At 48.0% G+C, this 16994-nt stretch overlaps 1 protein-coding gene across 1 annotated transcript; it reads left to right on the forward strand.

Annotated features, from left to right (window-relative positions):
• The first annotated feature begins 332 nt into the window (after positions 1 to 332).
• TSPAN16 (tetraspanin 16) lies at positions 333 to 14438 on the forward strand. The gene is given in 10 exon segments (XM_059159079.1): positions 333 to 632; positions 3944 to 4144; positions 6309 to 6383; positions 8072 to 8118; positions 8120 to 8212; positions 10298 to 10361; positions 10363 to 10455; positions 11852 to 11935; positions 14271 to 14280; positions 14283 to 14438. Coding segments are annotated over 10 exon segments (771 nt in total). The 5' UTR covers positions 333 to 563; the 3' UTR covers positions 14318 to 14438.
• The last annotated feature ends 2556 nt before the right edge of the window (positions 14439 to 16994 follow it).

Consider the following 16994-nt stretch of genomic DNA (forward strand, 5'->3'; position numbering starts at 1 on the left):
AAGCTTGGGCGACCTGATGGCTTGTAGCTCCTGTTTCCTGGAGCTCCTTCATTCATTCATTCCATATTGGTTTCTCAAGCAACTACTGTGTGCCAAGCTTTGGGAACACAACCGTGACTAGGGCAGAGCTCAGGACCCTGCCCACTTGGAGCCCCCAGTCTAGTGGGGGCATTAACCGCAAGAGCGGTCAGTGCTGAATGCTATGCCCACAGGGCCCAAGTGGCATCTGGGGGGTACGAGGGCAGCCCATCATGCCTTTTCTCCACCCCAGGTGCAGCCTGTTTGGAGAATGAGGAACCGGCAGGGATAGCTCAGGGTACCTGCTTCCCGGACACAGGGAGCCTCGCTCTGGCATCCAATTGTGACGTGATAAAGGCTTATGACTGCGGAGGGGTGGCTGCTGGGGCACCTTGCTGGCAGATGATCGGACAGCCAGGAGAGAGAGGGACAAGTCAGCCTTGGTGCCCCTGATCCTAGACCTATACCATCAGGGGAAACAGGAGCCCTGAGGTTTATTCAGGAAGATGCTGACCTGAACGTCCGGAACCCCCGGTCTGGCCAACATGGATGAAATGCACACTCTGTATTCTTCCCTGAAGAGACTGTTATCTTTCTTCAATGACTTCAGAGTTGTAAGTATGTCACCACTCAGGCCCTGGGGCTTTGCAGCCCTTCCTCCATAACTGGCTCCCTCAAAGACAGAAATAAGTTGATCCAAATTCACTGACATCCAGATCGGTGGTCTCCAGGGAAGCAGGAAAGATGTAGGGCAGACTGACGAGGAGCAGGACACACTGGGAACAGGTGTAGGCTCTGTTCACCCAGAGTCAGTGAAATCAAGCACAGAGGTGTGTGATGGCGGGGGCTGGGCAGAAGGGGAGGGGGTTGGGGCTGGGATTGGTGGCTGAAGAAGAGCTTGACTCTAGGTCAAATCCTGTAGAACACTAAGTTGTTTGGGAAGGACAAGAGAGGGTGACTGTTAGGCACTTGGATGGCTCAGTTGTTAAGTGTCTGCCCGCGGCTCAGGTCATGATTCCAGGGTCCTAGGATTGAGTTCCGCCATCAGGCTCCCTGCTTGGCGGGAAGCCTTCTTCTCCCTCTCCCACTCCCCCTGCTTGTGTTCTCTCTCTGTCAAATAAGTAAATAAAATCTTAAAAAAAAAAAAGAAAGAGGTAGTGGTTGTTTTGGGCGGTCCTTTAAATTTTTCAAAACACCTTTTTTTTTCTTACTATAAAAGCAACCCAAAATGTTCATTGTTAACAAGGATTTGTTTTGGGGTACCTGGGTGTCACAATCAGTTAAGCAGCCAACTCTGGATTTTGGCTCAGGTCGTGATCCTCCAGGTGGTGATATCAAGCCCGTCCCCCGACCATGAGCTCAACACAGAGCCTGGTTGGGATTCTCTCTCTCCCCCTCTGGCCCTCCCCCACTCATATGTGCTTTCTCTCTCTTTCTCAAATAAATAAATAAATAAATAAATAAATCCTTAAAAGAAAAAAAAAAAAAGACTCTTGGGTGTCTGGGTGGCTCAGTTGGTAAATGTCTGCCTTCGGCTCAGGCTGTGATCCCAAGGTCCTGAGATCCAGTCCCTCATCAGATCGATGGGGATCTGCTTCTCCCTCTGCCCTTCCCCATGCTCATGCCCCCTCTCTCTCTCTCAAATAAGTAAATAAAATCTTTAACAAAAAACAAATCTCTTCCTCTGCCCCTCCCCTCTCTCGAAATAAATCTTTTTTCTTTTTTAAGATTTTATTTGTTTATTAGATTTTTATTTTATTTGTTTACTTGTTAATTATTTGTTTATTAGATCACTGGAGCAGAGTGGGGGAGGGGCCGCGGGAGGGGCGAAGCAGGCTCCCCACTGAGCCAGGAGTCTGATGTGGAGCTCAATCCCAGGACCCCAAGACCGTGACCTGAGCCAAGGGCAGATGCTGAACCAACTAAGCCACCCAGGTGCCCCTAAAATAAATCTTTTTTTTTAAAAAAAAGGCAATTGTTTTGATAGCAGAATGGCATTAAGGAAAGGTCACCAGGAAAAAGGAGGTTATTAAATATCACTCCTCATCTAGTTACTGGTGTTGTAACATTTTCATGGGAATTAAATGAGATGGAACATTTAAAGAGCTTATGCCTATCACTGGGAACAGTGCTGAATAAATACCATCACCACTTTCATACCCTTCCAGATTTTTCTATATACCTTTTAAAAACAGCAAAATGAACACAGGAAAGCTATTGCTTTATGATCCACTTTTTCCCTTTAGAAGAATTTAACTTCCCCTCCTTTTGGATAGATTTTATTTTATTTTTTAAGATTTTATTTATTTATTTGACGGAGATCACAATTAGGCAGAGAGGCAGGCAGAGAGAGGGGGAAGCAGGCTCCCCGCTGAGCAGAGAGCCCAACGCGGGGCTGGATCCCAGGACACTGGATCATGACCTGAGCCGAAGGCAGAGGCTTTAACCCACTGAGCCACCCAGGCACCCTTGGATAGATTTTATTTTTTAGGGCAGTTTTAGGGTCACGGCACAATTGAGCAAAAGGTACTGAGATTTCCCATATACCCCTGTTCCACACAGGCACAGCCTCCCCCATCAGCAACACTCCCCCCAGAGCAGTAAATTTGCTACAATTCAATCGATGAACTTCCATGGGCATTATCATCACCCAGAATGCATAGTTTTCATTAGGGTTCACTCTTGGCGTTGGACATTCTATGGCTTTTGACAATGAATCCACCATTTTAGTATTCATGGAGGAGTTCACCATATAAGGGTGCTCTGTGCCCCCCCCCCATCTTCCCTACCTCCCCACTCACCTCTGGCGACCACTACTGTCGGTCCTCTACTGTCTCCATAGTTCTGCCTTTTCCAGAATGACCTATACTTGGGATCGTACACTGCGTAAGCTTTTCAGATGGGCTTCTCTCATTCAGCAATATGATTGTGAGTTTCCTTCATATATTTTCATGGCTTGATGGCTCATTTCTTTTTAGTGCTAATAGTCCATTGAATGTACCACAGTTTATCCATTCACCTGCTGAAGGCTGTCTTGGTTGCTTTCCAGTTTTGGCAATGATGAATAAAGCTTCTGGAAACTTCCATGCGCAGGCTTTTGTGCAAACATTAGTTTTCAGCTCAGTTGCATAAATCCCAAAGAGCATGAGTGCCATATTGGTAAACATCTTCCTCTGACAATAAGGGTCAGACAACTACAGCCTTGTAAATAGAGAGATAAATGGATAGATGGATATTATTTATTTGTAAATGAAATGTATTTGTTTATGAAGTGTGCATGGCTGTCTTTAAGCTACACTGACAGAGCTGAGTTATTTCAACAGAGGCCTTATGGCATCCAAAACTCACAAAATCTGGGGCTTTTTGCGCACATGTGCACACGCGTGTGGGCACGCAGGCACGCACACACACACACACACACACACACACACAGATGGCCAACCCTTGTCCTGGAGCATCATTTGAAATAAGTGTCTAGAGTCCCATTGCATGGCTGTGCCATGGTTTACCTACCCAATCTGTATTACTGATTGCTTCAGCTAGTTTCATCCCTGACCATTCTAATGTTGAGGTATGTGTGTGTCTATGAGGATATCAGATATTACACTGAATATTTACAAATATAATTTCTAGGTAAAGGGTTTTATTGTAAAATCTTTAAGATTTTAAATATGAATTGCAAAGTGTCCTCCCGCATGCCCTCCCCCTTAAAAATCTTGTTTTCCGGCAACAGTATATAAGAATGTCTCTCCACGTCCTCACTAACCCTGGGTATTAACATTTTTTAATGTTTTTGCTGATTTTATTGGCCTTTGCTCTCCCCACCCCCCTACCCCGTACACCCCCCCACCCCGCACACCCTGGGAGAGTTCTATTTGTATACAACTAACAGACTATCTTTTCCTGTCTGATTTCTGTCCTAAAGATGTCTGGTTTGATCCTCATAGATGGCCTGGGCATCTATGTCAAATTCAGAGAGGCTGTCCTGGCAAGGGTCCTTGGGTTATCCTCTGCATATCTCCTTAACACTGGCTGTCTGTGCCCGTCAGTGGGCTGCCTCACGGTGCTTCTTGGCTTTGTTGGGTGGTATGGAGCAACCAGAGAAAATAGGGGCACTCTTTTGTTTGTAAGTTGGATCTGCACCCATCCCCCCAAACTCCCACCCCACCCCCAGGTGAATTCTTCCTTGCACTTATTACAAACCCCTGCCATCAGCCTCCCCTATTTTTCAGTGCTTGTGGTGTCTCACTTTGAGCTCTTTGGCTTTTGGGAGTTTGCTTATGTGTGTGTGGTGTGAGGTGTGAGGTAGGGGTCAGTCCTCTCCTGCCTACACTAATTTCCATTATCCTTGGGTCTTTCCTGGGCACACTGCTCTGTTCCATCGGCTCATGTGTATGTGTCCCTACTAACACAACACCGTTGCTATCATTGTGTCTGCGTTAGCACACGTTCAAGTACACGAGATATGAAAGTTTGGAGCACGAGCAAGCAGACAGCGTGTTGCCGATTTTATGCATCTTGCTTATTCTCACGTGTAGCCTTGGCTAACTCCCCAAAGGCCAGCATCCAGCTTCCCCATTCCCATTTCCCTTAGAACTTTGTCTGAGTGGATAGGTGGGATAATTTGTCTCCAGCATTTTTTGTTTTCCTTCTTTACTGTGTTGCTGCAAAACTCTGGTTATTTCAATTTGGGGTTTCAGGGAGATCCTTAGTGCGGTTACCTTTCAGAGCATAAAGAACCTTCACTGTTAAAAGCACCCTGCCCCCACCCTCCTTCTCCCTGAAGCTTTATCATCTCGGTTTCTTTCTTAATTACTCCACTCAGCAAATATTTATTGGACAGTTCCTGTGCCTGAAAAATTCCATTTCATTTTCAATAAGATGTGGACTCTATTTTATCCATAGTTTAGCTTGGAGGAATCAAAGAGTCCTCACCTCCTACGTCCAGCCCACCAGAGAATCTGATCGATTTTCCCTTTACACCTGTCCCTCCAAAGTCTCTGAGATCTCACTCAGAAAAGCAAAATTGTTTTTTTATGGTGTTGGGAGCTACAGAAGATTCTGAGCACAGGAGGGTCCCGCTGGGACTCAGGGGCTCACAAGCGCCCTCTGGTGGTCCTTGGGGGAACAGAGTGTGGGGGATGAGGGCCCAACCGAGAGATCAGGGTGGAGGGACTGTGCTGGTCTAGGTGGGAGACCGTGGGGGCTGGGCCGAGTGAGGCTGTGAAGCCGGGGAGAAGTGGGCAGATTAGGGACAGATTCTGAAGATGAAACCTGTAGGCCATATGGACTCCTGGATATCTATCCAGCCACCTTGGTCACCTAGAGACAGGGAGGTAGTAATATTAATATTAATCCCCACAATCTATTACATGAACCACTTGTCAGGGGTCCCACAGCTGCTAAGCCCTGCATCCATGTTTGTCCTTGTGGGCCCTGGCGTCGCTGGGTGTGTCTCCACGGAGTGTTCCTGCCTTTCCATATCAGGACTAGATAAGCCCAGCCAGGGGATGGTCTGGCAACTCAGAGCCTCAATCAGCAAACAGATTTTAATAATCATAATCAGCTAGATGAAAGGAGAGCCAGGAGCTGACCTTCTTTGCCCCCATCTGGCCTTCAGATGATCTCCAGAACTTACTGATGCCGCTTGAGCTGGTCCCATGCTCACACTGTATCTACAGGGAAACTGAGGCCCAGACTGAGCAGCAGGTTCTTGATAGGTGACTTCAAGACATCCCCTCTGCTGACTGTCTTTCTCATCGTTTTCCACCGGGCTTGTGAATTTTGTCTGAAACATAGGCTAGCAAACACAAGTTCCTCCCGCCTCCCCACCAACCCTGCAGCCACCGACCTCTCTCACCTGGCATCTTCCCTACAGCGCCCTCCTCCCCCATTTGCAAGAGTTCTCGCCTGCTTCTCCTCCCCTCCTCCTGTCTCCATTCTGTCCTTTCCACCGACCCTCCTGTATCACCACGGGCACAGGCTGTCAATGCACAGAGCCTTTACTGACCTGGAGGTCCCCTCCTAGGGTCTCCCTGGTGCCCAGAAAATGCAGGACATGAAACGGAGCTCCAGCTAGTGGCTCCAAAAACACCTCAGTGCCAGCATCCTGCGCAACATGCAGGAAAATGCCCCATGAAAGAAAGCAGCTCCATACCCCACTGGGGGCTGAGTTCTTACAAACAGAAGAGGCCGCAAGGCCTGGGGTTGGGGGAGGAACAGTCCCCACCCCTGCAGGGACACTGGCTGAGCAGGCTTCCAGCCTCCTCCGGCCTCTCTGTGTCTTCCAGTGTCTCCTGTCCACAGTTACCATTCTCATTGTTGAAATCATAGTTGTCGCCGTGGTCCTTGCCCTATTCCACATTGTTCCACATTGGTCGCTGTTCCCACCCCACATTAGAAAGAAATTCAATCAATAGAAGAACCACCCCTCCCCGCCAGGAGCCATCCATGGGGTGATACCTGGCCCATGAGTCCCTGGGGCCAGAGATCGGGTCTCCAGACATGGGGCGAAGAACCAAAACCCTCCGCCATCCCCTCAAGGGGTCCAGGAGACGGACCGAGTTAATTTCATTCACCATCTCCCTGGCGCTTGATGGCAAAGCAATGGGGCAAAGCTGTGAAAGCTGCTGGGGTTTTGAAAGGTGTCAGAAACAGAGGGCTATTGAGCCAAATCCGCCAAAATGACAAAGCACAGATGCTTTGACCCAGCTATCCCATCCCTAGAAATCATCCAAGGATTTGCTCGCTGGGGTCCAGCAGGGCGTATATACCTGGATAGGCAGGAGATTGTAAGCATCAGTAGAAGGTGGTTCATTTATACTGAAGTTCTTGGATTATTTGAGAGGGGATCCCAAGAGGAACCTGGAGGGACGGGGGTGGGGGGTAGTGAGGCAGGGAAGGGAATGCTGCCCATAAAGGATGACCCTGCAGGCAGTTGGGCTCAGTCCTGTGGGGGGAGGGGCGCACCTGGGAGCAGCACTGAACAGGGGGCTGATTTCCCACTAGACTGGCGAGTGAGCTGCAATACTGATTCATCTCCCATCAGTGTTGCTTGAGGGCACACGTGGGCTGAGAGGCCACAGGGAGCCCTTGGCTGCTGGCAGCGGGAAGCCAGACCCATGTGCCCAAAAATGATAAATCCGGCTGGCACCAGGAACCACTGCTAGTCTTGCTAACAACAGCCAGACGCGGAACCACGAGAATAGGATAACGCAGGGAGAAGAATAATGAGACTACGCTTTGCTTTGACACACATCGAATATCTCTTCGGGGACACAGGAAACAGTCACCGTCCCTGTAGTGGAGTGGGAGGAACTCGTTGGCTGGGAGAAAAAGGTGGGAGGGAGACTTTCCGCCGTCTACCTCTCTGTGCTTTGTGGATTTGGAACCCATGTGACTATTTACCTCATCCAGAAAACTTTTTAATTTAGACCTTGATTTAAAAAATAGAACATGAAATTTGCCCCTTTTGTGCAGCGATTGATTCAGTTGCTAAAGATGATCTTCAAATCTTTAATTGCATTCCAGCCAAATGAGGGGGGCGGAGCAGGCATGTGGGTGATTCAGAAGAGCAGATGATTCAAGTTTGTGGTGGGTACGACCAGATGCACGGAGCTCGAGACCCACGCTCTTCCCCATGTCCCTCTCTCGGGGGTGATGGCAGCCAGAATTTGTCCTCCTCCAGTGCAGACTCATAGCTGGGGGCCGGGGGGGGGGGGCGGATTGTGAAAGAAGTAAAAGAAAGCAGAAGGGAGGGCACCTGGGTGGCTCAGTTGGTTAAGTGGTTAAGCATCTGCCTTGGGCTCAGGTCATGATCTCAGGGTCCCGGGTTCGAGCCCCACATTGGGGAGTCTGCTGATCCCTCGTGCTCTGCCCCTCCCCCCCACCCATTCTTTCTCTTTCTCTCTTAAGAGAAAGAGACTTTAAATAAAGTCTTAAAAGAAAGAAAGCAGAAGGGGAACCCCACCCACCTGCTCTGTCCCCAGGAAACCTCCCCACAGGGGGCACCTTGCTGATTTGTGGGCCCATCATTTCCAGTTTCATGTATGAGGTTCAAGAAATGGCCTTGGAGCACATCTTCGCAACCCTGAGGAAGAATTAGAGGTTACGATGAGCCAGATGACTGTTCCACAGAATGGGACTTGGTCACGGAGAAGGTGAGCTCCATCCACATCCTGAGTGTGTTATCATGGTACAAGACCCCTAACCTAAACTGGCATTCTTTTTTTTCTTTTCTTTTTTTTTTTTTTAAGATTACTTATTTATTTGACAGACAGAGATCACAAGTAGGCAGAGAGGCAGGCAGAGAGAGTGGAAAGGAATCAGGCTCCCTGCTAAGCAGAGAGCCCGATGCGGGGCTCGATCCCAGGATCCTGAGATCATGACCTGAACCAAAGGCAGAGGCTTTAACCCATTGAGCCACCCAGGCACCCCATAAACTGGCATTCTTAACCATCTTTAAGAGTCCAGTTCAGGGGTATCAAGTACATTCTTGTGGTTATGCGACCATCACGACCCTCTACCGCCTCTGACCCACTATTCTACTTCCTGTGAATGTCACTCCACTGGGGATCTCATGGAAATGGAATCCTGCAATATTTGTCCTTTTGTGATTGGCTTATCTCACTGAGCATAGTGTCCTCCAGGTTGTAAGCATGGGTCTGAATCTCCTTCCTTTTTAAGGCGGAATCACCTTCCATTGTACAGAGATATACCACATTTGATTCATCCATTCCCCTATCGATGGACACTTCAGTTATTCCCACCTTTTACCTATTGAGAATATTGCGCACGAACATGGGCATATGCTTATCTCTTCAAGTCTCTGTTCAGTTCTTTGGGGGAATGCATATCGGAATGAAATTGCTGGGTCATCTGATATTTCTCTGTTTAATTTTTTTCAGGGATTTTCATACTGTTTTCCACCGCAGCTGAACCATTTCACATTCTCATCAACAATGCACAAGGGTACTAGTTTCTCGGTACCTTTGCCAACATTTGTTATTCTCTCTCTCTCTCTTTTAAAATTTTATTTATTTATTTGACAGACAGAGATCACAACTAAGCAGAGAGAGGGAGGGGGAAGCAGGCTACGTGCCAAGCAGAGAGCCTGATGCGGGCGGGGGTTGATCCCAGGACCCTGAGACCATGACCTGAGCTGAAGGCGGGTTTTTTTAAAAAAAAGATTTATTTATTTGGGGGTACCTGGGTGGCTCAGTGGGTTAAAGCTTCTCCCGGGGTCCTGGGATGGAGCCCTGCATCGGGCTCTCTGCTTGGCAGGGAGCCTGCTTCCTCCTCTCTCTCTCTCTGCCTGCCTCTCTACCTACTTGTGATCTCTGCCTGTCAAATAAATAAATAAAATCTTTTTAAAAAAATATTTATTCACTCATTTATTTGACAGAGAGATCTCGAGTAGGCAGAGAGGCCTGCAGAGAGAGAGGTGGGAAGCAGACTCCCTGCCAAGCAGAGAGCCCGATGCGGGGCTCTATTCCAGGACCCTGAGACCAGGACCTGAGCGGAAGGCAGAGGCTTAACCCGCTGAGTCACGCAGGTGCCCCCCCCCCTTTTTTTAAATAACCATCCTCCCGGGGTGGGAGGCAATGGCGTTTACTTCTTGAGTCTTGGTATTTAAGGAGTAGGACCTGCCTGCCTATGTCATTGGAAGCTCCTGGGGCAGGTAGTTTAGAAGGGGCTCCTGAGGCCAGGGAGAGTTTGGAAGGAAAAAGCATTGTCTGTCTCTAGGATTGTTTCACCTCTGAGTTTTAGGTGCAGGAACTACTGTGGGGTCATGGGCAGGCTTGGAGGGCAGCCCACAATGGGTAGGGGGCTTCCGGCATCCTAGTTTTGGCTGCCGAGCCTTGAGATGGTGCAAACATGTTTCATTCATTCTTACAGCCCTTCTGCTAATCTTTATTGAGCACCTACTGTGTGCCTGGCACTATTCAGGGCTCTGGGGACAGAGTGAGGGGACGGGTGTGACTGGGACTGAGTGAGTAAGAGGGAGGGTGGGGGCAGAGGAAGGGCTAGGGGCGACTGGGCAGACAGATCGTGCCGGGCCTTGGAGGCCGTGGTGAGGCATTCAGCTTTTACCCCAAGTAAGATGACAGCCATGAAGGGTTCCGAGCCATGATGGGCTCGAGTGAGGGAGGCTTTCCGCACAAGCCCCAGAATAGCATGATTGCTCTAGACAGTAGCCATGGTGACCGTGATTTCTATTGTTTTTTATTATTTTGATATTTGAAAGGGAGTTTTCAAGTGATTATCCTCCTCTCTGCAGTGGAAGTGCCTGTGGGGAGAAGAAATACACAGATCTTTCCGTCTTCTCCTTTGAAATGACAACTGGTTGGTTACTCCTGCCCCAGGAGCCATGGTAGATCCATTAGGACCACAGCCTGTGACGGACGCAACGTGTCCACGGACATCACCCACCAGGAGGTAACTCGAGCCTTTGCTGGGTGTCATCTAGGTAGACCCCAAGGGCTGGTGACTTTTAGAAAACTTGCGTATTTGCCAGAACCCCAGCGAGAGGGGTCAAGAGCTAAAGAGAACGACCGTCCTTGGGTGTTCACTTCATTCTGACTCCACAGCCTTGGGGGCTCAGTGTTCCCATCTTCATGTCTCCTATGGGGAAACTGAGGCTCAGGGACAGTTCAATGTCGGTTTAGGCGGGCTTTGGTGGAGCTGGGTTTGGCCTGAGTCCATTCTCTGGGCTACACTGCCTGCTTTACAGAGGGCTTAAAATATAGCAGTAATGATGGACAATGATCATTCTGGAAGAGTGATAGCTCCCACAGGGCTGGACGTTCACTTGGTGAATTCTGTCCCCATGGCATATCATCAGGTGGGGAGTGCTTTTCTCCCATTTTATAGATGAGGAGACTGAGGCACAGACAGTTTCCCAGCGCTTACTCACCACCTGACTGTGTTATCGCTGTTTTATTACCTGGGCTCGCCACTCAAATGGTAGCCCCACCAGGCAGGAATTATATCTGTTTTGTACATTGTTGGGTTCCCAGTGCTTAGCCTCACAGGAGACACTTCATCAATGCATATTAAGTAAAGGGCATTGAACCCAGACAAGCTGAAGGCAACTCAAGCTTCCAGAACCAAGAATTGCCAGGGGGCTAGAAAGGGGAGCATGTCTGTGACTGCAGGGAGGGAAGTGGAGGCCCCATCACCTCACCCACTGTGTCTGGTCTCTTAATTTCTCTGAAACTGTTTCTTCACCTACAAAACAGAAAAAGGAATAGTACTCACCTCATGAGGTTAGAGTGATAAATAAGTGAGGAAACACATGTAAATAGCTGAGAAGGTGCTAGATACATGTTAGCCTTTCTGTTCATATGTAAAGAGCACCCAGAAATAACTAACAGTTACTGAATACTGGCTCTCAGGCCACTGTTATGTACTTCATGTAGATTTTTTTCTCTTGATCCTCACAAAAATCTTGGGTGGGAGATCCAGTGGGTCCCGTTTACCGTTGGGGAAACTGAGGCACAGAGTGATGTGTGACTTCTCCAGGGTCACACAGCTAGCAATAACTTGGGGTATCTGGTCATACTCTTATTCACTACACTTGGAGGTCACAACAGATAGATACTGGGGAGTAAATGTATGTTCTGGGTGAGGCGAGGGAACGAGGAAGCCAGGGAAGATGCTGGGAGAGGGGAAGCAATCAAGCGAGAAGAAGCCAAGGTCCTTGTGGCTTTGTCCCCTTCTCCAGCCTGAATCTGAAAGGAATTTCATTGGCCCAAGGGGTGGGGCTGATGGGAACTTGGGAGTCCAGAAGCCTTTAGACAGGTCCTGCCTGCTTTGATATTTGTACCCTCAGGGCTGTTCCCTCAAGGTCTAGACAATAACCAAGACTCAGAGCTTCAACTTGAGTGGTGGCTCACTGGAGGCAGCAGTGATACAGGTAAGGTCTAGGACCTTTGGAACACACTGAGCTCTTTCACTGAGCACCTACTGTGTGCCAAGCACTGTTCTGGCCCCTGGGGATTTCTGCCATTCAAGTGGGCATGGGGGACGGATGATTGTTTCAGTAAAAGACTCCTTCTGGGAAGGGTGACACGATCAGGAAGGGAACCAGGGATGGCTTCCCTGAGGAGGTGACATTTGACCAGTGACCTGAGGAGATGAGGGATAACCATGTGCATATGTGGGAGAAGCTGGAGGACACAGCTGGTGCAAAGGCCATGAGGTAGCAATACACTTGGCTTATTTTCGGACCAGTGGGGAGGCCCCTGTAGCTGGGGCAGGGTGAGTGAGAAGAGGCACAGGGGGAGATGAGGGCAGGGAACTGATAGGGTAGATCATGAAAGACCTCGTAGGGTGCAGAGAGGGGTTTGATGTTTATTCTGAGTAGGGTGGAGAGCTATTAGAAGAGTTTTAACATCCACTTTTTCACTCCACAAACCTTACTGAGCACCTCCTCTGACCAGGCATTGTTGTAGGCACTGTGGATACAACAATGAACTCCACAGGCAAAAATCTCTGCCCTCGTGGGCATTCTAATCAGCAGCGAAATATGATTTTTTTCAATTGGGCAATTTACTGTATGGTAGTTTTTTTATTTTTTTATTTTTGAGAGAGTTAGAGAGAGAGCATGAGCAGGGGAAGGGGCAGAGGGAGAGGAGGAACCCCAGGAATCCACACTGAGCTCCTGAGCTCCATCCCAGGACTGAATTTCCTTTTCCTACCTCATTTAAAAGACAACCGTAGGGTCCCCTGGGTGGCTCAGTCGGTTAAGCGTCTGTCTTCAGGTTGGGTTGGGTCGTGATCCCGGGGTCAAGCCCTGGGTTTGGCTCCCTGCTCAGGGGGAAGCCTGCTTCTCCCTTTCCCAATCCCCCTGCTTGTGTTCCCTCTATCACTGTCTCTCTCTGTCAAATGAATACATAAGAATCCTTAAAATAATAAATAAAAGACATCAGCGCAAGGCAATACCTACAAAACTGTGTTTACTGACTGATATTAAGATGTAACTTATATGACCACAATAGCACAAAGAAGGGTGGAGAGAAAGAGACATACAGGAGTAGAGTTTGGATATGCTACTGAAGTTCACTTAGTATTGATCCAAACTAGATTGTGAACAGTTACGATGTCATCTGTAGTCCCCAGGGCAACCGCTAAGAAATAAACTTTAAAATCCAGCAAAAGAAACAAGGGCATAAAAACGCTGCACTAGAAAGTACTTAACATCAAAGAAAGTTGAGGTGAGCAATAGAACAAGGACAAAACCCAAATGGAAAACAAATAGCGAAACGGCGTATATAAATCTTACCTTCTCAATAGTTACGTTAAAGATGAAGGGATTACACCACTTAACCATACACTTTAGAAAGGTGAATTGTGTGATATATGAATTTTCTCAATAAAGCTCTTATTTTGTTTAAAAAAAAAAAAAAAAGCCTCCATCCCTCTGGGCCCCCACGAAGTTGTTTTGTTTTGTTTTGTTTTGTTTTGTTTTGTTTTTACTCGGGCGCTGCCCCCAGATTGATTTGCAAGATGCAATAGTGTTGTTCCGCAGATCACTGCCGGCTGAGATTCATCTGATCTGTTATTTTAAAAATGGGTATTTTTTTTCATGGTACAAATTTATATTGAATATATGTTTGCAAACTATACTACGCTCTCTTCCCCAACGAGGTCATAATAGTCAAGGCAGGAAACAGAATGCAGCCCCCAGGTGGTCCTTTTAAGTTTTCAGGGGTTTCCTTGCTGAAGTGTGAGGTGCCCAGGGGCTAGCAACACAGGGAGATTTTACTTCTTCTGGGCCTGAAGGTGGGGAAAGCAAGAGCCAAGGAAGAGGGGTCATCTGCCCGCAGCTGCCGTCTCGAAAAGCTCTGGGCGGACAGGAGAGAGGAAGCAGCCGGGAAGAAATACTCCAACTTTTCCTCCAATCTCATCTCCTGTAGGTGTTTACTATTGGGCAAACCTAACCGGAAATAAGGGCAGGGGTTTTTGGGAAATGTAGTTCGCAGGACCCAGGGTAGGTCAGAGGAGGGCGTTGATAAGATCTGTGGAAACAAAGGGAAAATGAAAAAAGTCTGCTCACGACTGAGTCTGATTGTGGAGACAAGTTCAAAGTGACTCCAACCTGACTATGGAGGTGGGGAGAGTTTTGGCTCTCCGTAAAACCCTGCCCTTCACTTTCTGGAGGAAGATGCTCCAGGCCCCCTCTCAGTCTCTCCAAATTGCTTTGGGTTCGAGAGCTCCTTCGGGTTGGTTCAATATTTCTTCCATTTCAGCTGCCAGGAATTCAGCCACTTTGCTGCTATTTATCAAACGAGGCTGACAGAGCTGGGGGATGGCAGGACACCTGACTTACCTAACTGCTGGAGATTCTGTCTCATTATTATTTCTCTGAGTCCCTCACTGCTTTTGGAAGAAAGATTGGTAATAAAAGATTCTGGAAAGCCCTGTTATCCGGACTCCTTTTTTTTTTTTTTTCTTTTTTTAAAGATTTTATTTATGTATTTGACAGACAGAGATCACAAGTAGGCAGAGAGGCAGGTAGAGAGAGGGGGGAAGCAGGCTCCTCACTGAGCAGGGAGCCCGATGTGGGGCTTGATCCCAGAGGGACCCTGGGATCATGACCTGAGCTGAAGGCAGAGGCTTAACCCACTGAGCCACCCGGGTGCCCCTCCTGATTCCGTTTTCCTTCATTTTATTTTTTATGCCCCTAGTAATGGTTTTAGCCCTAAGTACCCAAATGGGATGATATGGCCTCCCCTCTCATGCAATTGTCTTGTTTTTGTAAATTTGTGGGAAAAAAACCCCAAAGCATTCACACACACACAAAAACAAAAACAAAAGAACTTGCCCAAAGATTTCTTGGTATATCGTTTGTTTATAAAGAGATAGAATTGACATGAAAATATTTGTTTCAGGTGTCCAACATGATCTGAACCACAGCCATTGCCCATGATTGCACAGTAAGTCTAATGAACATCACCATACATAGTTAAATTTTTTTTCTTTTTCTATTTTTTAAAAAAAAGATTTTAAGGGCACCTGGGTGGCTCAGTGGGTTAAAGCCTCTGCCTTTGGCTCAGGTCATGGTCTCAGGGTCCTGGGGTGGAGCCCCGCATCGGGCTCTCTGCTCAGCAGGGAGCCTGCTTCTCTTCCTCTCTGCCTGCCTCTCTGCCTACTTGTGATCTCTGTCTGTCCAGTAAATAAAATCTTTTAAAATTAAAAAATATATATTTTATTTATTTAACACAGAGAGAGATCACAAGTAGGCAGAGGCAGGCAGAGAGAGAGGGGGAAGCAGGCTCCCCGCCGATGTGGAGCTTGATCCCAGGACCCTGGGATCATGACCTGAGTGGAAGGCAGAGGTTTAACCCACTGAGCAACCCAGGAGCCCCTAAATTATTTTTCTTTTGATGAGAACTTTTAAGATCTGCTCTCTTGGTAACTTTCAAATAGTAATACAGTATTATTAACTATAGTCACCATGTTGTACATTACATTCCCAGGACTTAACACATTTGGTTTCTTTGCACTGGATCCAAATAAAGTCCACAAATCATGTTTGCTTGTCATGTCTCCTAAATCCCTTTTATTCTAATCCAGTAGTTCTCAAATTAGAGCATGCATTAGAATCCTCTGAATGTTCTGTGAAAGCACAGATGCTGGAGGGGGCTGCACCCCCAGGGCTTCTGACTGGAGATCTGGAGTAGGGCCTGGGAATCTGAATTCCAAATGACTGCTCAGGCAATGCTGCCAGAACTTGCTCAGAAAAACACTGCTCTGGGTTCTTCCTCCTCTTCTCCAAGCCCACCAACCTTTGTTACAGAAGGAGACCAGCGTGCGCGTGGGTGGCTCAGTGGGTTAAAGCCTCTGCCTTGGCTCAGGTCATGATCCCAGGAATGAGTCCCACATCAGGCTCCTGCTCAGCGGGGAGCCCGCTTCTCCTTCCTCTGCTGCTCCTCCTTTTTGTCCTCTCATTCTTTCTCAAATAAATAAATAAAACCTTAAAATAACAACAACAAAAGAGTCTGGATTTACTCCTTGCTTCTACTGTGAATCCTTTATCTTTTTCTTCCTTCCCCCATATTTCCTGTAAGTCACTGGTTCTCAGCCCTCTGGGAACTTTCACAAAATGGGTCTGGGGACTCTGACATTCACCCAGAAGATTCTAAGGGCGGGACGTGGCCGCTGCTGAGAAACAATCCAAGGGCTTCATCCAATGACCACAACTACCTGAATCAGTTCTTTCATTGGAGATTGCAAAATGGTGGTTTATCTAATCTATCCATCTTTCTTAGGGGGGGCAGGGGGGAATTTTGAGGAAGCTAAAATGAGCACGGGTTGTGTTTGCTATTGCTTCAGTCACCTCCCATCGCAGGAAAGAACACACCAATTTCCTCTGGAGCCAGCCCACCTCTGAGATTTCTGTCCCAGAACCAGATTCTGTCACGTGGTCTCAGCCAGCCAATCAGCGCGGTCCATCACTTCGGCCCCAGGCAGACGATGGTTTGGAGACTTGGGATGAGATGACCAGCTCCCTTGATGCTCACCTCACCTCGCAAGGGCCAGGCCACAGAGCAAAGGCACAGAGAACAGTTGAGAAGCTTGGGACAGTATTGTGAGTCCGTGGGTCTAGCTCCCCTTTGAGCTCTGCAGTTCATACATTCACTCAACAAACATCAGTGGAGCGCCTGGTCTAAGTCATGAATGAACTCTTTTTACTCAGATCCCACCCCCCTTTTTATTTTTGAAGATTTTATTTATTTATTTAACAGACAGAGATCACAAGTAGGCAGAGAGGCAGGCAGAGAGAGAGGAGGAAGCAGGCTCCCTGCTGAGCAGAGAGCCCGATGTGGGGCTTGATTCCAGAACTCTGGGATCACGACCTGAGCCGAAGGCAGAGGCTTAACCCACTGAGCCACTCTCAGAACACTTCTGACACCAAATGTGTGTAGGGATTTCACACCAATGGGGCACCAATGGGGTGTCCTAGAGTTCAG

Source organism: Mustela lutreola, chromosome 2 (assembly GCF_030435805.1).
Source record: "Mustela lutreola isolate mMusLut2 chromosome 2, mMusLut2.pri, whole genome shotgun sequence".
NCBI lineage: Eukaryota > Metazoa > Chordata > Mammalia > Carnivora > Mustelidae > Mustela > Mustela lutreola.